At 49.6% G+C, this 21914-nt stretch overlaps 1 protein-coding gene across 3 annotated transcripts in view; it reads right to left on the bottom strand.

The window, feature by feature from the left end:
- Nucleotides 1-21914, bottom strand: part of Asap1 (ArfGAP with SH3 domain, ankyrin repeat and PH domain 1) — a 259627-nt gene that overhangs the window by 10352 nt on the left and 227361 nt on the right. For all 3 annotated transcript variants that reach the window (XM_051202528.1, XM_051202529.1, XM_051202530.1), the window contains 4 exons: nt 20780-21008; nt 12937-13107; nt 3363-3432; nt 977-1035 (listed from right to left, as the gene is read on the bottom strand). In XM_051202528.1, coding sequence (XP_051058485.1) covers nt 977-1035; nt 3363-3432; nt 12937-13107; nt 20780-21008 — 529 coding nt within the window. The remainder of the gene's footprint in view (nt 1-976; nt 1036-3362; nt 3433-12936; nt 13108-20779; nt 21009-21914) is intronic.

Genomic DNA, 21914 nt, shown 5'->3' with positions numbered 1-21914 from the left:
TTGAAAACCACACCACTTGGACACAGACAGACGGGTGAGCCAGCCTTCCTGTCTGTGCCACAGTCAGTAGCCTCCTGGGACTCTGTCACCTAAGCCTCATTGCAGAGATGCCACTTGACAGAAGAGCTTGATGTATCTTGATGTCCCGACACTAAGCTCTCATTTGCCTTCTACTGGAGCGGGACTTGGGGCACAGGGCCGGGTGGGGGTTTTACTGTGGACCCCGACCGTAGGCACTGACCACCAGTGCAGTCAGAGCTCCTCTGCACATCTCCCCAACCCTAACCCAGGCCCGCGGGCTGGAGGCTTCCACCAAGACCCAAGGAAGCAGGTGCTTCAGGCGGGGCTTGACGACTCTCAGGGCAGCAGAGCCCTTTCTGTGCCCTCATCTGTGTGGTGGTAAGAGGCTGAACACTCCGTTTCACCAATGAAAAGGATGGTCAGGGTTTCAGAAGGTTGCTCAAAGAGCCAAGTGTCTGCTTGGCAAAGCGGCAACACAGAGGACACTGGTTTCCTGTGCTTCCCAGGCACAGGTGTCCCTGCTCTTTGTGACAGATGCTACCCCAGGAAAAGCTGCCTTTGCTCTTGCCTTGTGAGGGCATCTGAAGCATGCATGACTTCACCCTGTCCTTGCACAACCTCACGGCTACAGAGGAGGGCTCCACGTGGGCAGTTAACGAGTCATTTGCCACAGGTCTCACGACTTGTGAGCCAAGCAGCTGTGATGGGTCCTCAGCACCTCTGGTCAGGCTTCTGACTGGAGAGTGGACCTGAGGGTTAGCCACACATCTTCTGAAAAGGGGCAGACTGCAGTATTTGCGTATAGACAGAATCAGAGGCTACTTTCTACATCTAACAAATATTTGTTCTAGACACCTGGGACAGATTGGATAACCAAAGGGATGGCCGTTGGCCATCTGTCCCCATAACAGGCAGTGACACCTCTGTAAAGTGAGCGTGAAGAGGGGGATCTTACCTTTCTGAGGTAGTTTAGGAAGTACTCTCGGGCCAAGGGCAGTCTTAGCAGAACTGGTGCTGTAATAAATAACAGCTGTTTAGCATCTAGAAGTGAATCCCTTTCACAGCCATCTGTGATCCAAACGCATCGAAGGCGTTTCAGAATTGCCTTAAGTATCCTTTCTTCCTTTCCTTTTTGGAGACAGGGTTTCACTATGTTGTCCTGGCTGACCTGGAACTCACTATGCAGACCAGGCTGCTCATAGTGCACCTGCCTCTGCCTCCTCAGTGCTGGGATTAAAGGTGTGCACCATCATGCCTGGACTCAAATTCCTTTACTGGTTCAGAGAATAAAGGTGTGGCCACACAAGTGTATCATACCGTCAGATCTGCAGAAGTCACAGAGAGGTGGGAGGAGAGATCTGACTTCAAACTCTGCTGTAGCATGTGGCTCCTCCGTCACACGCACACACACACACCCCTGCACACACACACACGCACACGCACACGCACACACACACACACACGCACACACACACACGCACACGCACACACACCCCTGCACACACACACACGCACACACACACACACACCCTCATAAAGATCACCCAATCAAAGACTGTAGTGTACTTTCTCTGTCCTGGCTGGCCCAGATGGAGAAGGACTTGGAAAGGTGAAGCCAAGCCAAGCCCCTCATTCAAAGCTTTGTTGGGACATGGTCATGTGTGAAAGCTCATGGTACTTTGCACACTATGATCTTGGTGTCCTACACAGAAGTTCTTCATCTCTTACCATCCCGCGGGCAGCCCTCACCACACCCCTTTCCTAAGAAGCAGACTCAAGTGTGATATCATCAGTGGTAGGTCCCCAGGCCTCTTTGGAAGACATGCAAATGAGTAGGAGGACATGCAAATGAGTAGGAGGACATGCAAATGAGTAGGAGGACATGCAAATGAGTAGGAGGACATGCAAATGAGTAGGAGGACATGCAAATGAGTAGGGAAAGAAACACCCAAGTCCCTGGAACAAGTCTGCACCTTGTTGTTTGAATAATCAAATGTGACATCTGTTAGCTGGAAGCCACTACTTCCCTTTCACAAGAGGCTGGGCTGCTCCTAGAGGACCCGAGGGACAACTTGTATTCAAGGAGCAAGGGCAGCCAAGCACCTGGGCTGCACCTGTGGGGACCCGTTCTGGAGCCCAGGCCTCTTTCCCCTGCCCTCTGACCTCTTTCCCCTGCCCTCTGACCTGCCTTCCCACCTAACTACCAAACAAAGGGAGAGAAGGAAGAGGGTGGGCGTGTGATCCCCTTTCTGTTGGGCTCTTCCTCCAGCTCTTGGGGAATCCAACTTCCCTCCCTGGGGGGTGGGGAATAGGAGAGGACTCAGATTCCATTCTCGACTTTCTCAGCATCCTCTTGGGGAGGCACGGCTGCCTATGACTGCTCAGTCAGCACAAGTCCAGAGGCTCAGAGAGCCCTTTCAGGAGGCTCCTGGGCGGGCCAGTGCGGCAAGTGCCTGGGCATCTTCTGGTGCGCTTGGGCGGTGAGGGTGGGGAGGACTGGATGAATGGTCCAGTTCACACCAACTGGATCCTGTCTATGGACACACTTTATGTCACTCTGCCCTGTCACTCTAGAGATGACCTGTCCCATTGCAGCTGAAGGACGGGCGGAGAGGAGGAAGGGAGTCAGGCTGAAGGTGAGTGAAGGGACAGAGAGCCACCCTGGTAACTGGGCTGATCTCACCCAGTTTAAAGAGACTAAAAATGACAGTTCTAAGGGAAATGACGTTTTAGGTATTTATTTTTAATATAAACTCAGAGCTAGCCTTCCCCACCTGCAGAGGACCCTCTTCCCCAGGCATGCCCCTTTGATTCCTGACTGCGCCTCTAGAGGAAAGAGAGGTAACCTTTCTGTCATTACAGAAGTTCTCAAAGTACCCACCCACCCCAGTGCAGGGAGGGAGGGAGGAACACCGCTTTTAGCTTAAAAACAGACAAACAAACACACACAAAACACACGGGCAAAAGTCCTTCTCACCTCAACACACACAGCATTCTCACTTTTACGTTAAAAACATCTTTAGACTTAAAAAAAAAATTGCTCAGTTAAAAGGTCAGAAACAGACCAGGCACAGTGGTGCGCACGTTTACCCTCAGTATCACGAAGGCAGAGGTCAGTCTGGTCTACACAGCAAGGCCTGTTCCAGGCAAGGGCACCCTACTGGTGCCAGCAGGGAGGTGCTCAGGAGAACCGAGCAAGGACGTCCAATTTCTTTTCCTAACTAGTGCTGCCAGGTGACTACACCGAGTCGCACTGGGAAGGCAGGCAAAGTCCAAGTCTATACGCCTGGCCATAGTGATCCTGAGCACAAAAGGAGAGGACAGCCGGGGTGGTGGCTCACCTTGCTTGCTGTGACAGCCCCTCAAACTTGTTTGTCGTCTTACTTGACGATGACGGCCCCACGTCATTACCTGCAGGCAAGACAAAAGTTCCATCTTTAGACGTGGACATGAGAGAGGCTGGCAAATGGCCTGGCTTCCTTCAGGTTCCAGAAAGCACCAGAAGACCTCAGTCAGAAGAGCATGAGCTTTCTGTGTTACAACAGAAGCAAGCAGTAGTCTGGACTAAAGTTTCTACTGCTAGCCACAGACTATGCCAGGGTGAGCAGCCTGGCTCCCATGAGGTTTCTAAGATCATGGGAACTTGTTGATATCTGGGGGCCGAGGCTCTGAAAAAAAAAAAACAAAATCAATAAAACTTCAAGTTCATTTAGAGGCTGGTTACCAGACGGGGATGGCAGAGTCAGTTCACAAGTGAGGGAGGGCCCACGTGTGGGTGGGTTGCTGAAAACTAGCCATTACAACACTTGCATAGTCAATACCCACTCAGTATCACCACGGTTTAGCACCTACTGTGCGCAAGGCTTGAAGGTCGAGCAGGAAGAACAAAAGCTAAGACTAAGTCGACGCTTTCCCAGAATTTAGGACTTGCTCAGAGGACTAACATAAAGGATGGTTTAGTGCCGTAGGAGGCACAGGGAAAGGAGTATGAACGCGTGCTTTGTGCAGGTAGCAGAAGATGGGCAGAGCATACGTCTTCACGTGAGCATAACGTGAGCAGTTCTGTGACATGAGACTGATCACCGGGTGGAAAACAGTGAAGATGCTTCTCGTCCGGATTCCTGTAGGAGCGCAGAGGCCTGGCTCTGGCCCGCACTTAGCCCACCACCCTGGGCTCTCCTTGTTTGGTTGGACACTGCCCCACTAGAAGTTCGACTTCTGCAAGGTGCCACATTCTCTCCCACCAGCCGGGACTTCCTTTTCGCAGCACCTAGCCTGACCCCGTCTCATGGCACAGCACAGTGCCTGGCAAATATGCTCTCTCCCCACAGCTGCCATTCTGCACAGCATGAGATTGGCATTGTCAGCCTCTTTAAAAGTAAGGAAATAGAAGCCAAGTTTGTGAACTGCTGCTGCTAACGATGAAGCCAAGAACGCTGTCCGCGGGCTGGGTGCTCTATACAGCCCCTAGGATGCCCGGACAGTAACAGCACCTACCACTAATTGAGTACTTGAGCACCTCTTCCAGTCTACACACCAAGAAGAGCAAAAGCTCCAGGGGAAGCACATGGCCGGGGGTCAGCACTGAGATGCCCAGCCAGGCCCTCACTAGAGTCTGTACCCTGAACCACCGGCTCTGCTCCCAGTCCAGACAAAAGCTGTCCCATCAGGAGAGGCCGGCGGGGCGGAGCGGCACCTTTCGGGGAGAATGTTTTGTGATGCGGAGACAGCGAGACAAGAAGTGAAGTGTGTGGGCTTAGACAGCACCGCCATCTTCCAAATGCACTGCTGCCTGGAGGTGACGAGACCCTCTTTCACCTTTCACGGGCTTCCAGGGGCCCGTGGCCTACTACCGCGGTCATCCCTGGGAACTCTCAGTGGCGAGCTCCTTCAAGGCAAGCATTTCTTCAGCACGGTCTTTCATGCTGAACCCATAGCCCTGGATGCCAAGCCTGGTACTTCCACACTTTCTGCGAACTGCAACAATGTTTGGGGAATAAGATGTTGTTCCCATTAATTCCCTTTCCAGCAAATGACTGTTTAATGCAGTTATGCAGAAGGGAATTTGATAACAGCAAGAGAAGGCCCCTGTATTCTCTGCTATTCCTCAGTGAGCATCAGGGTAGGCTGGCCGTGGCCCACACCTACAGCCATGCATGTGCAGAGTTCTCATTTAATGTTCCTCTTTGGTCAAAGGACTTGCTGTTCTCTAAAGGAAATGGTCGTAGGCCTCTGGAACTTTGCCTCTCTTGTTCTACCTGCAGGATGTGTCTCCCCCCAAACTTGGGTTAAGTCTTGCACATCTAAAGTACATCTCCCTGGCTTGCTTGACCCCCCCCCCAATCCCCTTCTGGGAAGAAATTAAAGGTATAGATGATTTGGGGGCCACACAAATCCAGTTTTGGATTTCAGGTGGACGGCAGATCTGGATTGAGCCTGGAGGATGCTTCCTATTCTGCTCGGCCTCTATCTCCTTGCCCACACAATGGGAGTAACAGTTGCGCCCACCACAGCAGAGAACACTGGAAGATAAGCTTTGGGCTGTGAGCACAGTCCTGGTCTGCAGGAAGCATGACACAAATGGTCATTGTTCTCCACAGCCTTCCTATGAAACGTGGTGGGAACTGTGATGATAGGATGATGATAGGAGCCAGTGAGCTGATACCCAGCGGCAGTCACTCTCTCCAGGCCTTTGTGAGCCTACCGTACTGGCATCTTGTCAGTGAACCCTCGGGAGTGGTTTCAGGTGCAGACCTGACCCATTATAAGGTAGAGGAGGGGCTGGTTGGAGCTCTCTTGAGTTACGGAGAACATTGGGAGAGCAGAAGACTGCACCTTCTAGAGCAGGAAGACTGCACCAGTTATTTACTCTCATCTGTGAGTGCTTCCCTAATAAACACCTATTTGTCACTTGTTTTGGGTCTGGTGGACTCGTTTAAACCCTGCCTTCATCCTACCTCCCACACGGGGTCCGCAACAGAGTGATGGATGGCCCTCGCTGCTGCCGGAGGCCAGGGGGTCAACTAACTCCTCAACCCCTGTCACAGCATGGCTGCTCCGACCTGGACAGGAAGCCCTCTGTGGTGGACTGACAAGAATCACGTGATTCTCAGCTAGGCGGAGGCTGGCCAGTGTGCAGGTAGGAAAAAATGGGGCTTAGGAAAAACCCCGAAAGACAGCACTAAAGAGAGGAGAGACGCCAGGCAAAGGCAGCAAGAAGGCTGGGGTCAGGTGCTGGGCAGGCACTGGGAGAACCCATGGCCAACTCTCTGGCTTAGAAGCCATGGGCTGAGCTTCTGTGGACAGGGATTTTCATAACAGTCAACTGGGGTGTGGGCCATGAGTTCAGAAATGAATTCAAATGACACCTCTGAAATTACCCATCCGTGATCTTACGGAAGCGGTTTAACTTCCCTGCCTCCATTTCCTTGCCTGCGAACTGGGGGGTGGTGTTATCCTATCTTACAGGATGAATGTGAAGGCTCAGCCCAAGAATTGCTGGGAAAAAATTTTTTTTTATATTTAAAAAGATTTCCAGGACAGAAACAACTCTGAGTCTTAATATTTTCTTTTCTTTTTCTTGAGGCCTTTTGACTATAGGATGAAAAAAAAAAAAAAAAAAAAAAAAAAAAAAAAGCACATGGGTTTTAGGGGTCAGTGGCTAGAGGTGATTCCTGGAGGCCAATAGGCAGGCTCTGTCCTTATACACAATGATTTGTTTTAAAGCAGGTGATTTAAAAGGGGAAAGCTTGATGAAATGCAGTTTCCAAGGTCACATACCTTGCATTTGCCTGCTACCCCTTTGCTTTCTCATCACAAGCCTGCCTGAGAAGCCTCATGAGACAGATGGCTGAATCCAACCCCCGAGTGGGACTTCAGTCATGTGGTGCCCAGGCTATTCTGGGCACTGCGGACACCGCAGCTCTGGGAGGAAAAAAAGCCCGGAAGTGTTCTTCTTGCCCGGACAAAGCTGGATCCACACAGCAGAGTGTGCTGCTGCTACGGGGGACAGACAGGCCCCGCCAGAGGGCAGGGGCCTCTGTTAGATTGTCCCTTCTGCCAAGGGGAACACCTTCTCCAGCCCTCTGAGTCTCAAGCAAAGACACAAACACGGCGAGGGAGGAGGGGGAGGGACAGCCCGAGTGACACTCATCCCCGGCCCTTTCCATCCATGCCACGCAAGGCAGCACGTGGACAGGGTGAGGAGTGCAGGCTCTCAGCCACACTGGTTCCCCGGTACCGGCTGTGAGAGCCAGGGAAAGTTCTTAACCTTTCTAGTCTAGAATCCTTAAAGCCCAGGAAACAGCAGTTTCCCGTAAACTGTGGGCAAGACTGATCTCCGCAACTGAATGCAAAGTCTAAGATGGACAGAGCGCCTGCCGGGAGGCTAGGGAGCCTGGCGCCCAGGGTTCTGAGGGGCTTACTCTATTCCTCATCTTCCAATGCCAAACTCAAGCTCTGTCTCCTCCTCAAACTGCCTCCTCTGTCCTTGATGGCCAGTGTGGACCCCTGGGAAGGCTCACAGTCTGCACAGAAGTTGTCACAAACGTCAGTGAAGGCAGGTCCTTCAGCACAGCCATCTACAAACGAGCTGACTGCCAAAGATTCCGAGTCCAGGAACAAGACGGGAAGGAACACTGAGCAGAGAAAGTTTCTGAGTGTGGTGGCACATGCCTATAACCCTAGCATTGGCAGGAGGTGACTGGAATATTCCTGGTTCAGGCTAGCCTGTGTTATATAGGGATACCCTATTTCAAAACAAACAAACCCTAGAAAGAGTCAGTCAAACAAAACCCAAGAGCCCCTTCCCCGAAGGCTGTAGCAATAAACAGAAAGGGGACAAGGGGACAGTCAAGTCACAGGTCTGGTGACACTGCTGGCTCTGTGGCCGAGCAGCACACTCTCTGAGGACTAACAGGGACAAGAGGCAAGTCCGGTGGAGGAGAGAGAAGGTGTTATTGTGAACGCATTCTGGGTGCAGAATGGATATGAATTCTTGATACCAAGGGGCAGGCTCGGACCAACTACAGAATGGCCACCCACGGGTGCCAAAACCAGCTGGGAAGATGGCTCAACCTATAAACTGCTTGCCAGGCCAAGAATAAGGATCTTAGTTTGATCCCTAAAATCCACATAAAAACTGGGTGTGGTAGTGTAGTGTACTAATAATTACAATGCTTGGGGAGAGGGAGAAAAGGGGAGAGAGAGAGAGAGAGAGAGAGAGAAGAGAGAGGGAGAGAGAAAGAGAGAGAAAGAGAGAGAGAAGAGAGAGAGAGAATGATCCCTGGGCTTGTTATCAACTAGCTTAGTCTACTTGGTAAGTTCCAGGCTACACATGCATGCACACACAGACACCCACATACACATACAAGTGTGAACACATAAGGATCCTAGAAAAGGGAAGGAACATTGGCAGTCACCAGCAATGGAGAGAGGCAGGAGCAGATTCTTTCTCTAGACCTCTAGGAGAGGACATAGCTTCTGCTGGATGTTAGTCTTGTAGCCTCTGGAACAGAGGGTCTCAACTTTCCTAATGCTAAGACCCTTTAACACAGTTCCTTATGCTATGGTCTCCCCAACCATAACATTATTTCCATTGTTACTTTATAACTGTAATTTTGCTACTGTTATGAGTTGGAATGCAAACATCTGATATGCAACCCCAGTGAAAAGGCCATTTGGCCCCAAGAGGTTGAGACCCACGGGTTGAGAATCACTGTTCTAGAACCATGAGAAGAGGCTTCAATTGTCATAAGAGTCAGAGTTTGTGGCATGGTTTACAATAGCCAAGGGCACATAGCATCATGTCACACATGTGGGAGTCTAGGGGTGGCCATCCAGCAAAATGCCAGGCTGAGTTACAAGCAGTAGGTAACATTTGCTAAGTAAGTACTTTGGTGAGAATTCCACGCATAACACAGGAATAGTACTAGTCCTTATTTTATTGTCAGAGAAACTGAGGTGTTGAACAATGAACAAATGCTTGTGAAAAGCCACATAAGAACTTTGGGAGCACATTCCCCATGGAGGGATACTCCCTTAGCCTAGAGGCAGGAGGGAGGGCCCAGACCCTACTCCAAATGATGACAGATTTTGATGACCCCTCCTGGAAGGCATCACCCTACATGTGGAGTGTGGGGGGTTGTGGGATGGGAGGGGTGTTGGGGGGGACATGAGAGGGAGGGACGGGGAACTGGGATTGATATGTTAGAACATTAAAATATATTTAAATAAAACAAAAAAGAAAAGCCACATGTGGTTGCTATAGAATATTATTTTATGCTATGGAACATAGCAAAGATGCATTGCATTCTTTTTTTGTTGCATTTGTTTAACTCCATATGAAACTGTGTTACTTTTGCCTGCCTGAAACACCTGATTGGTCTAATAAAGAGCTGGGCGGCCAATAGCTAGGCAGGAGAGAGGACAGACAGGCTGGCAGGCAGAGCAAATAAACAGGAAAAAAAATTCAGGAAGAGGACTGAGGATCAAGAAGAGGGGGACATCAGAAGCCAGCCACCCAGCTATACAGCAAGCCCATGAAGTAAGAAGTAAAGAAAGGTGTACAGAAAAGACAAAGATAAAAGCCCAGAGGCAAAAGGTAGATGGGATATTTTAAGTTAAGAAAAGCTGGATAGAAACAAGCTGAGCTAAGGCCATGCATTCATAAGAAAGAACTGGGTGGTGGGAGCCCCAAAGAGCAAAGGTACTAAAACAACAACAACTACTACAGTGGTGGCTCGAACCTGTAATGCGATGAAGGCTGAGGCAGGATTGTCATGGGTTCAAGGTCAGCCAAAAGTACAGAGACAGACTTTGTTTCGAAAACCAAAAACCAGGCGGAGAATGTGACACCATGGTTCACATCTCGGGAGGCAGGCAAGGAGGCACAAGCATTGGGACAACCCCCAGCCAGAGGCAATCAGAGTGTGGTCTTTGAAACAAGTCCCAGGATCACCAAGCATCACTATGGCTAAGTACAAGGGAAGACATTCTAGACACTGTGAGAGTATGCCATGACCATGGTCCTCTGCAGGGTGGGAGTGGGGAAATACGGTGTGAGATTCTGCTGCACCTAGGAATGCACACATACACACACACACACACACACACACACACACACACACACACACCCTGCTCACCTAGGGCAGCTGCGGCACCAGGGAGATGCTGCATGGAGGCTGCTGACTAGCATCAACAGGAGGCAGGGGACAAGGCCACTAAGCAGTGGCCACTCAGTAGAGCACACTCCAGCAGTGCAGGTTTCCCTGACATCAGGAGTCTAGCTGTGCGCTCGAAATGTTGATGATGCTACTGACCTGCGTCTGCACAAGAATCTGCTCCTGCATGTGGACACCAGTCACTCACAAACAGACCTTGAATCAACTTCCCGGGGTGTCTGAGGGCCCACCACAGTCCTGTCTCAGGGAGCAATGCCACTTCTGCTGAGGGTAGATTGTGATTTCTGTCCTGTAGGGCTGGCTGAGGCCACGCCTGTGAAGGCTCTAATGCTCCCAGCTTGTTGGCAGGAAGTAGGTTTTTTTTTTTTTTTTTTTTGTTTGTTTCTTTCTTTCTTTCTCAAGACAGGGTTTCTCTGTGTAGCCCTGGCTCAGAGATCCACCTACCTCTGCCTCCCAATGCTGGGATTAAAGGCATGTGTTACCACATCTGGCTGACAGTAACTTTTATGACATGGTAACGACTGAGCTTCTGAAGTCCTGAACCCCACTAATACTGCAGATAGAAGGAAGAGCCAGATGCTAGCTAACACTCAAGTGGGAAAAGAGACTCAGTGCACTGCTTTGAGGGTTGTCCCTGTTTCTATAAGGAGCAAAGTTATAAGGAGCAAAGTTAGCACACAGGGAGCAAGCAGAGATCAAAGCTTGTCAAGTCTGGAAGAGAGAGTCTTCACCTGTGGGATGAAGCCCTTACAGAAAACCTGTGGCTTCTGGCAGACATTATCTGGGCAAAGTCTATCTTGTGACAGACCTGAGGACTCTTGAAAGCCTTGGAATGCAACACCCAGGAATCACCAGAGTAAGATCACATGTGCCTGCATGCCTTAAGTCGTTTGCCTTGATTGTTTCTGGTTCATGCCGACCCATCTCTAATGTATCCTGAGTTAACTTCTTGATGTAGTCACACCCTCCATTTCCCTGCATTTCCATGGCCACCATATGCACCTTCATTGTGAGGGTAATTACGTTTTGTATACTCCTCTGACTCCTCACAGCACAAGCTCCATGGCACAAGGACTTGAGAAGGCTCAAGTCACAGAACAGCAGGTATCCTGGGTAGGTTTGCTGAGTTAGATGAGTGGCTACCACACACACACACACACACACACACACACAGAGAGACAGACAGACAGACACACACACACATACCCTATGGTATTTGGGACAAGACTGTGACATTCTTAAAGTGTATATTCTGGGTTTTCTTCAAAACAAACAAAAGCAAAAACCAAACCAAACCCAACAAAAACAAAACAAAACAAAAATCAGGACAATTCAGGTAGGCCTTTGATAAATCCTTTAAGACCATTAAGTTGAATTACTTCTCATATGCTAAACAATTTATAAAAAGGCAGGGGGAAAGTCCCAATGGACTCCTCTGGTGGGAAGACATGAGACACAGACTAGTGTGCTCACTTGGCAGAGTCCATCTGTGTGGGCCAGGACTTTCCTGGGTTCCTGGACAATGGAGACCCACGTGCCACAGGCAGGATAGCGGGCAAGATGCAAAGTATTGTCTTTGTTGCTGCTGTTAGTAGTGTCTTGTGTTGTGTTGTAGACAAGTCCTTGTGGCTGGTGGATCAGCTGATTAACTAACTCATTCTTTAGGGATCCCTGAATATCTAGTGTGTGCCACCAAGAATCCCATGCAGGTGAGAACAGGACAGACAAAGATACTTCTCTCATGGTACTGTCATTCTGGCCGGGCAGACAAAACATGCAAAGACCTTAGCTCTGATAGTGTTCCGGAAGGAAACAGAGGCCAAGGGGCCAAAAGGATAGACCGCCAGGGAAGGGTGAGCACCTTGGCTAGAGCATGTGAGGAGACTGGGAGGTGAAGGGCAGGGTGCAGAGCAGAGACCCTCCTGCAGGGCCCCAGGGCTTGACATAAAGAACCGTCAGAAGCCGTTAAGTTGTGAAGAACAATGCCTAGCATAAGATTTCCGTTTTATAAGAAAACTATTCTGTTTATCATGAAGCAGTGGATTGCTTTTTTTCTTCTTCTTCTTTTTCCTCTGATACTGGGATGGAACCCAGGGCCTTGAGCATGGTAGACAAGCACTTTAGCTAGCATGGAGACACATCCCTAACCCTAGCCCATTATGTTGCTGTTCTGAGTTCTATGAGATTCGTAAGTCCAACTTCACACAGTTGCTATCTCACAGCGATTTAGGATAAGCTCAGTTCCTGTTAGGATTGTACTTGGCCCTCCACATCTGTGGGTGAAAAATATTTGGGAAGAAATTGTATGCACCGAACATGGACCCATCTTTTTTTTAAACCTCACATTTACAATGTATAGATATGCTGTCTAGAGCGGATTTTAAAGTGTATGTGCTCAGGTTATTAAAACACTACACCCCACTATATAAGAAGGACTGGGTTATCTGCAGACTTGGCTGTCTCGGGGGTGAGTGTTCTAGAACCAGCTCCCTGATGACATCAGAGGATGCTATATTTATTACTATAGTTTTGAGTGGCCCCAAACATTTTTTCAAAATCTTGCCAGGCCTTAGAAGGCAGGTATAATCGTATTCACGCACGTTTAAGTCCTCAGACAGGGTGTGTGTGGTTTGGATGGTTGTTTTCCTAACAAGAGGACTGTCCAGTGCCCAGTGGGGTCCCCCCCAACTATTGGGCTCTGGGCAGCTTTGACCCTGACTTTGGGAAAACTTACCCCAAGGAATTGCGCCTTTGTTTGGGGGCCCATGAGGTAGAGGGCTGGGAGGGTCGGACAGGGTTCTCTTGTGTCCGGGTGGTGGGGGAGGAGGCCTCTTCTTGGACAGGGTGGAGCTGCCACTAGAGGTCTGCGTGCTGAGAGGGAGTGTAGAAGGTGGGCCAGTTGGACCTGGAAAGGAAATTGAACGGGGCAGGAGGGTTAATCCCAGTCTCACAGACACAGAACAGTATGTAATTACTCATCAAAATGTGGTATAACATGGGATCCGTCAGCCCCCTGACTCACAAATGGATTTTTAAAACTGCTGGTTAGTGGGATGCTGGCCCTAACCAGGACATCTGCATCACATCCACCCCCCCCTAAGGCTTAGCTCTCACCGTGACATGAGCGTGAGAGCCAGAGGTGGCTGGGGGAAGCACAAGGAAACTTTTCTGGATACAACAGCAGGGAAGCTCACATATGAAGTCACAGCTGCTGAGGTAGCATTCATAAGACCTGGGCATTCTCAGATAAGACTCCAGCACGGAGAGGGGAGTGGGCACCAAGTCTGGCCCCTAGTGAGAGAGCTACTGGAAGCTGGTTGAGTGACAGCTGCTGCCACAGGGTCGCTTTTTAAAGGGTGAGGTCCATGGTGGGTTGTGAGCACCATTCAATGAAGGCCATACATCCAAGAATAAACATGTAGCACACATTGTATTTCGGGGTTTAGAAATAAGGGGCTGGGGCACAAAGGTAAATGGACAGAGAAGGGGAGAAATGAGAGAGGAGTGAGCATGCTCCAAATACACTGTATAAAGTTCTCAGAGAACTAAAAAAGAGAAACGACACAGTAAGAATTCAAGTGATAAGTAGGTGACGGGAAAAACACTAAAACAAAGGAAAACTCTAGCCAAGCCAAGCATGGTGGCACAAGCCTCTTGGGAGCATTGGGGGGGGGGGTGCGGGTGGGGGACAAGGAGTTCAAGGATGACAAGTTCAGTTGGAAATATGATGAGAGCTCATCTGAAAAACCAAGGCAGAGCAAAGAGCCAGCAGGGCTGACGAACGCTGGTCAGCACAGAAGGTAAGGACCTGGGCCCTCAGTGAGACGCAGTGGTCAGAGGAAAGGACACACACTTTTCAACCCATGAGTAACTCACTGTAAACCACAAACTTGACTGCCACCAGATCAAGAGAGGGGACAGCAGAGTGCGGTGACCTCAACAGTCAGCGGCCCACAGGCTGAGGTATGGAGTGTTCAGGGCGGATTTCTAACTCCACTAAAGCTTGTCTTCTAGTCGGCAAATGAGTTTTCCTTAAATCAGGAAGGACCTAAGGTGACCTAAGAAGAACTCAAGAGACCTCTGTTCTAATTCTGAACTGCTCTGGAAACCCCAAACCCCATGTCAGGGGAGTACTGCACACATTCTGGAGGCGAGGGTGCACGCCGGGCACTGTGCCGGACACCTGTGTGGGAATCTCTTCAGAGCACACTGCCATGGGTCTGCTTTTGCCTTGTCCACAGACGATGCTTCTGTGAACATTCGGGGGGGAAGGGAAGCGAACGGGACAGAGGCGAGAGAAGCTGAAGGCACTGCCACACCAAATGCTTTATCGGATAGGAGATACAGATGATCCAGAAAGGCTTCAGGCGAGGGCTTTATATCCTGTATTAGGAGAAAATCTTACGTACTGCTGGCCTGCTTCCTGGGTAAACTTGGGACGGTTTTAATTATTGACTGATGCTTAGTACTAACAAGGGTTAAGCCACCGCTCTCAAAGGCAGACCAATTGTCTCAGTAAGGCAGCAGGGACTGACTCTGTTTGGCTGACGTGACACATGGTGGCAACTTTATGGTTACTTTAAACCGATGCCTACTCACACTGTTGGTTACTCAAGTTTCAGAAACCATTTTCACAATTAGGAGACTGGTACCACAGTCTTTCCACCTGTGCAATGCTTTGCCGTCTGCAACCGTGTCTGGATGTGTTACCCTTTTTGACTTTCAATATAATCCTGTGAGATACGGGCCTGGTACTGTCCCATCGCGCTTCAAGAAAAGAGGTCTGATGTGGCGGAGCCCACCGAAAAGGGACAAAGCAGGTTCCGGAATGGGAGAGGGCTCAGTGCTGCCGGGCCCTCAGGTGCAGGGCAGCATTTTCCGCTTGGCTTTCGGGAAAAACCATGTTCAGTATGAGAAAATGAAAATAAATGCAAAATAGATAGTAGACAATAGTGACGAGTTTCTCTAGTCACTTTACCTTTATCGCCACCTAGGGACCTTCTGGTGAAGTGCGTCTAATGAAAGGTCTCATGATGGGGCTGCAAAATTTGTCCAGAACCAAATACTGAGGCAAAATGCCACGTGCATGTGATTTCTGGGATGATCACATGCAAGAGTCACCAGTCACTACCAAAAGCAGAATCCTGACCCACACGTCTAGGGGCCTGGCCAGCAAAGACCAGAAGCCGCAGCTCAGTGAGCCATGACCTTTCTCCAGCCCAGGCTCAGTCCTGACAACTGCTTGCTTGCTTCTCTGTACAGGACCCCCCCCCCCCAGACACACAGTGGGGATCCCCCTCTACCTCCTGCCTTCACCTTAAAAAAGCCACACAATGTTTTTTTTTTTTAAATCAATTCTTTGAAGCTTTCTTATGATGTATTTGGTGCCTTCTGTTTTAAAGGGGGTTTCAGATGTAACCTTATCCAGATTTTTCTTTACTACACCCTTCTCTGAGTGAATGCTGCTAATGTCTGAGCTTCCAGAAGGGTCCCGGGGATTAGGATAGCCCGATCCGCAGCACAGCGACTGCTCTTCTTCCCTCCCTACCTGCAGGCTCCCACGGGGCAGACAAACCACGTTTCCATTTTGCAGTGCTGGGGCCTGGCACAGCCTGGACACTCGACGCACGCCCATGCGACAATTCCTGGCACAGGCCAGCAGGATGACTCCCTGGTACAGCGTGCATCTGGGTTTCCATAAAGTGGGAACCCAGGGTGTCTATACTTGAAGACCAACTAAAAGCGCAACTTCCCAATCTCACAGAAAATGGCTTGAGAAATGATCTGGACACGCTTTTGAGAAGCTTGTTTGCAGAGCCATAATTTACATATTCTAACATGCCTTATGGAATAGTTGATGACAAATGTTTGATCTAAGTTAACGCTGGTGATACGGATACACGCTCTATAATTTTCTAATGCCTTTCCTTTTGCTTTTGTTCAATAATGCCGTCTATGCTCACTGGGCACAAACCTTGATTTTGAACACGTATACACTGTGGAATGGTTCAGCTAGCCGATTAACATTCATCACTGCATTACTGCAGTGAGGACACTCAGCATCTACTACTCTGTCAGCAATTTTCAAGACCACAACCCATTATTATCGGCTACAAACAGATCTCTTACATTTATGTGGCTGATCCTCCTAGGTAGCTAATCCTTTTTTTTTTTTTTTTTTGTAAGGTGCTTTAAAGTATGTGTCTATCACTGTGATAAGCAGTAGATAGATACAGAGAAGGACTTTGGAAGGAAGGAAAGAGCTGTCAGAGTGACATGTTTTTCTGTCTGCTGACTTCTGTACAGAGAACAGCTTTAGCTTCTCATCTGCTCTTCAGTCTCTGTCTGACACTGATAAAGGTAGCAGATTCAAGGGGCTTAGGATTGGTTCTGTAAAGCTATGTACACACAGCACCGCCAAGACCCCTCCCCATGCAAGAGATTCCCCTTCTTCCCTTCTCCGTGCCCTACAAGTCAGGTCGACTTGACCAAGGAGCCTGAGTCAGTGGTCCCCTGTTGAGGACAAAGCTCTTGGCCAGCCAAAGGTGCTGTGAGCTGTTTACAAAAGAAATCTGGAACATCACAGCCTCCATTTTGAATTGTAACTATAAGGTTTGGCTAGTTTTGATGTGTAAAGTTTCTATTCATTTCCAAGTTTTTTTTTTTTAAAAAAATAATAATAAAAAGGAATGTGGGAAATGGATAAAGGCCAACAACAAAAAACATAAAGCCCAAGCTAAATACAAATCCAATGTGATTTAAGGGCAAAGCCCAGGAGTTGTTATAGCAAGCTACTCACAGGGCTGTCCCAGGGGACACGAGCCCCAGCAAACGACCGGGCCATCAGTGTAGGAGCATCGGCGCTGAAAACGTCTCCCAGGTTTGTGGGGCTCAGCCGGTGCTGCTCTTCCCCGAGGCAGGCCTGGGCCGTGGGCCTCTACACTTGTCTCTGATGCCTACTGCCCACCTCTGAGAAGGGGATGCCGGGCACAAAACGCTTCCACAGCTGTAGTTTGCAGAACTGTTGCCAACATTTTATACAGAGCTCTCCAGCAAGTGAGCGGCCACTTCCCAGGGACATGTGGTCTAGTTTTATGTGTGCCTACTCCTTACTTTAGCTAATTATTTTGGGGGCATACTTTCACCGATTCTTTCTGTTGCTTATAGATGTACTAGCCCCAGACACACATGGACTGCCTTCTCTTGCACTGTGCTAAGGCAGCCTCTACACAGGCCCTGTCCTAGAGGAGTTTTAAGTGGGGCAGGATGAAATGGAAACCCTGTCCTTCCAAGCTTCTCTCTCCTCCTCTATCGCCCCCTACTGACATGACGGTGCATTTCATGCCTGCTTTCTTACTGTTCTGTGAGCTCACAAAGGCCTCCTTCACTCTTCCCTGTATTCCTGAAGTAGTTGCTCAATGAGTACCCTCTGGCAGAACTGCACAGACTCATCTGCTTGTCACTTCACTGCGTGTGCTCAAAGCTGTGACTCAGAAGGCAAATGACAAATCCTCCCTTCTGGACCAAGAGCCAGAAACTCAGCAGGGTCGCCTAAATATAGGACGAGAGACACGGGCTGGATTGCCCTTTCAGGAGAAGGGGTCCTGGGGCTTTGGTGGGCAGAGGGGAGGGAGCTTGCAGGAAAGGGAAGGACGTTTGAAAGGCTTTCCACGATCTGTGGCCGCCCAAGGCGGGCTGGGCTCGGAGAAATTCTTTTCTTTCCTTGCTGTCTTTTGAATGCCCCTGTATTTGTGGGGACTCTGTCAAAGGTTTCTGTTCTGTCACAGGGAGCCATTGTCCTGAGGTCCCTAAATTCAAGTCTGCATAGCTTCTGCTACAGTCAAGGACTAAGACTTCCCTTACTGTGGAGAGAAAGCAATCCCAATCCCAAGGATGACTGACTCAAGGCAGCGCTGTTCTCATGCAGATGGCTCTGCTGGTTAGCAGGATGGACTGGAAAGAACACAGGGACCACGGCACACAAGTATCTCCACTGGCCTTTCAACAGTGGCCTCTAAGAATCCCAGTCTAAACACTACACGTTTTCTGCACGTGAGAGCATGTGAGCCCAGCTGGCTAAGGGCAGCTATGGTTCCATGCCTGGTGACTGTCATCAGAGACTGCCTGTCTGTCTGCCTGTGTCAGCATCAGACAGTCCAATGCTCTGAACCCCGTCAGTCAGCACAGCAAGTTCCATTTTCAAGCACGACTTTATTTGTAAAGGGGAGGGGAAGGTGGTCTATCCTTAGTCAACCCACGGTCGCCAAGGCCACGTCTGTAAGCCCCTTTCAGCAGCTGAACCACTAACTAAATACAGTCTTTGTTTTCTGGGTCTTTGGTAAAGAGCTAGTTAGAATTTATTCAGTGCAGGCCAGTGATGCCTGGCACTGAGCCAGAGCATGTACTTCACGGTTTGCCACGCCCCAGCGAGATGATGCTACACAGGGAGGCTGCAGAGGTGGGGATGGGCTGTGTTGGCCCTTGGCTCTGCCTGTCAAGACGGGTCACCGCATAACCAGGGCCCATGAAACCCTTCAGAGCCCCTTCCATCTCCTCATCAGGTCTGGAGGTTCCTCTCTGTCTTCTTGTTAGAAGCCGGACTTGCTGGGGAACCAGGCTTTGCTGAGGGGAGACCTGCACAGGGCTCACAGCGTATGGATTCGTAGCTTGGTATGTCAGTGATCTTTAAAAGTGTGCTCTAGGAGACTGTGCGCGCTCAGCTTCCAGGCGCCTTGCTGTTAAGGCCACTTGTTGTCTTTGATGAGAACTGCTCACGCCAAAGCCTTATTGTCCCTATTATTCTGTGATCTACAAGGCCATTTGGGGTCTCCCCAAGAACACAGCTCCCATTTATAACACGGTTTCAATGGAGAATAAGCTGTGGAAAAACAGTTTTGAATAAAGCTCACACTTGCCAGAGAACAGCATCAGTGCCCTCAAACAGGCCTGCCCCTGTATACCAAGGGCCGCTGGAACCCTGGGCTGACTTGGGTTGAGCGCGCTGGGAGAATCCCGCATTTGGACTCTCTGGCAGCTACAGCTTTGAGCCCCTCTGAGCTGTAGCCCTGAGTGTAATAACCCCTGATGCTAGCATCGCTGTACGCTTTATACTGACTGGGGTAGGGCAACAGGTGAGTGTTTTGTGGTGTCAGAGCAGGAGCCGTCTCCACTGGCCTGAGATGCAAGGCTGGGGAGGAGAGCATCTGACAAGACACAGAATGACAACAGCCCAGGCAATCCTCCCCAAGTCTCCAGGGGAAGGCAGCCTCAGCCAGGGTGTGCGACTGTGGGCTTAGGGTCCCAGGTAGATGAGAACCTTAGGCGGTTAGTCACTCAGCATTTGTAAGCTCTGATCCCTCATTTGCCACGTACCGTAACTGTAGTACCTACCTCATTTGGAGTGCTCAGGATGTGTAAAGCTTCGTGTGTGGCAGGCACCTCATGAGGTAAGTGCTTCATAAATACTACCTACTACTATGACAACCCCCACCCTGCTCTGGAGTCAGGGTCTCATGAAACCCAGGTTGTCCTCAAACTTGCCCTGAAGTCAATAATGATCACGAACTTCCGGTCATTTAATTACTGCACCAGTAATTACTGCCATTATAGTTGTGGATGCTGGTATGGTAAAGCTGCTGTTTTTTTAAATCAGTGATAGTAATTCAGTTGAATAGGAATCCTATAAGTGGACAGAGGCCACCAAATGACAGAAAGGTTATAAAGGAGACTAATGGCAGGTATGTTATTTCATATTTTAGGGAGTGGGAAGTAACAGATAAAAGGAAAGGGAAATGAATATTGAAGTCATTAAAAGATTATAAGTAATTAGATTAAGAACCACCAAGGTAGCTAGGCAGTGGTGGTGCACACCTTTAATCCCAGCAACCTGTGAGGTAGAGGCAGAGGCAAGTGTATCTCTGTGAGTTTGAGGTCAGCCTGGTCGATAGTGAGAGTTCTAGGACAGCCAAGGGTGTACAAAAAAAAAAAAAAAAAAACCATCTCAAAAAACAAAACCAACCAACCAACCAAACAGAAAGCATGAAGCCTGGGTTATATGGACAAATAGTGATTATGCAATCACCACTGTGCAGTTTTACACAATGCTGGGGATCAAACCCTGAGCCTCAGATACAAAAGAGAAGCTTTTTATCAATTGAGCTTCCTCTTTAGTCCAGACAGCCACATGTTTAACAGAGGCATCTCAGTACAGAGAAAAGTAGCCTTTCAAAGAACCAAGCATTATTCCTGCTACAAGGAGCATGCACAGGTCACGTGACACACTCAGACCGAGGCTCAACTACTTCCTGGCTGTGACCCTGAAAAGCCTTTCTTCTCTTTTAATCTGAGCTTCCCTCTCTGTAGGATGGCCGTAAAAAACACACAGTTCACAGGAGCTTAACGCAAGACACCAGGGACACACCAAGAACAACCACGACACTACGGTTCCCACCACTGGTGCCTGAGGGACAACAGGGTCTCAGTCTTGAGCTGTCCCTGACAGCTCAAATCCCTGCCACTTAAAGCAGACTAGCAAGCAGCTGTGAGGTCAAATCCACAAGCATTCCTCAAGCCCATACCTTTCCCGGCATTCCTAGGTGGCAGAGGGGGAGCCTCACTGGTGGGTGACGTGGGCGAGTCTGTGCTCGTAGAGGCGAAGATCTGGTTGGTAAAGGCTCCGTAGGAGAGCCGCTGCTTGTCCCGAGGAGTGCTGAACCCGGGCAGTGCCAGCTTGTCCTGTGGCGAGATGCTGGAGGAGTGGCAGAAGCTCTGGGGTCTGGGTGACCGCTCCTTTTTGATGGGGCTTGGCTGGCACAGGAAACAACAGGCGAGATGAGGAGACTCAAGGACCGTCCCTGAGGTGTCCAAAAGACCCCCCCCCCCACGCAGAGTGGGTTTAAGGGTCACTGGTTCCTGTGGCTATGTGTGATGTGCCAGCCATCGCCACAGCTTCGCAGCTGTGACACAGTGAACGGAAGGCGTCTACTCCCTATATCCTCATCACTAACATTCCTACTACTAACGAGGGACGGTCAGGGCATTCAAAGTGACAGGCGAGATCAGTTACATTTAGCCTTCAACAAACACCTCCCGCAAAGGGTATGCATGCTTCACTTGAACAGTATTTTCAGTAACCTATGATTTGTTACACAGAGCCCTGTGCCCTGCACAAACCTTTTACCTTCACCCCTCTTCCACACTTGGCTTTGAAGTGCTACTCACACGCCAACCAACGGCTCAGAGCTCCAAACCCCACCCACAATCTTGGGCTGCAAACTATTTCCAATTGCCCATATGGTGTTTCATTCACCATCCAAATCTAAGTGTAGCATCTACACATCACCTGCATCCCCATGGAGACCTAAGACAGACATTCCTAACTCATTCCTAGCAAGGTGCTCTCTGGCCCCATTGCAGTAGAATGGCCCCGGTCCCTCTCTCCCCCACCTCACTGTATACACTGGGGTGAGGGCTGGTAGGAAACCCAGTCCTGCTAATGACCTTCAGTGGCTTCTGGATGCTTGGGTAAATATAAAAGGTTGGGCCTAAAAAAAACAAAACAAAACAAAACAAAACCACTCCTGATTCTGCAGGGTATCTCCTCCCCCCTTCCTTCTGGGGATATTCCCACTCTGCGAGAGTTAATCTATCCTCTCTACTTCCTTGATGAGGTGGTGGTCGGGGCTTACTAAGGCTTACGATCTGGGTCTCACC

Source organism: Phodopus roborovskii, unplaced genomic scaffold, assembly GCF_943737965.1.
Source record: "Phodopus roborovskii unplaced genomic scaffold, PHOROB, whole genome shotgun sequence".
Taxonomy (NCBI): domain Eukaryota; kingdom Metazoa; phylum Chordata; class Mammalia; order Rodentia; family Cricetidae; genus Phodopus; species Phodopus roborovskii.
Note: the sequence above shows the minus strand (reverse complement) of the source record. Positions and strands in the feature narration are given on the sequence as shown.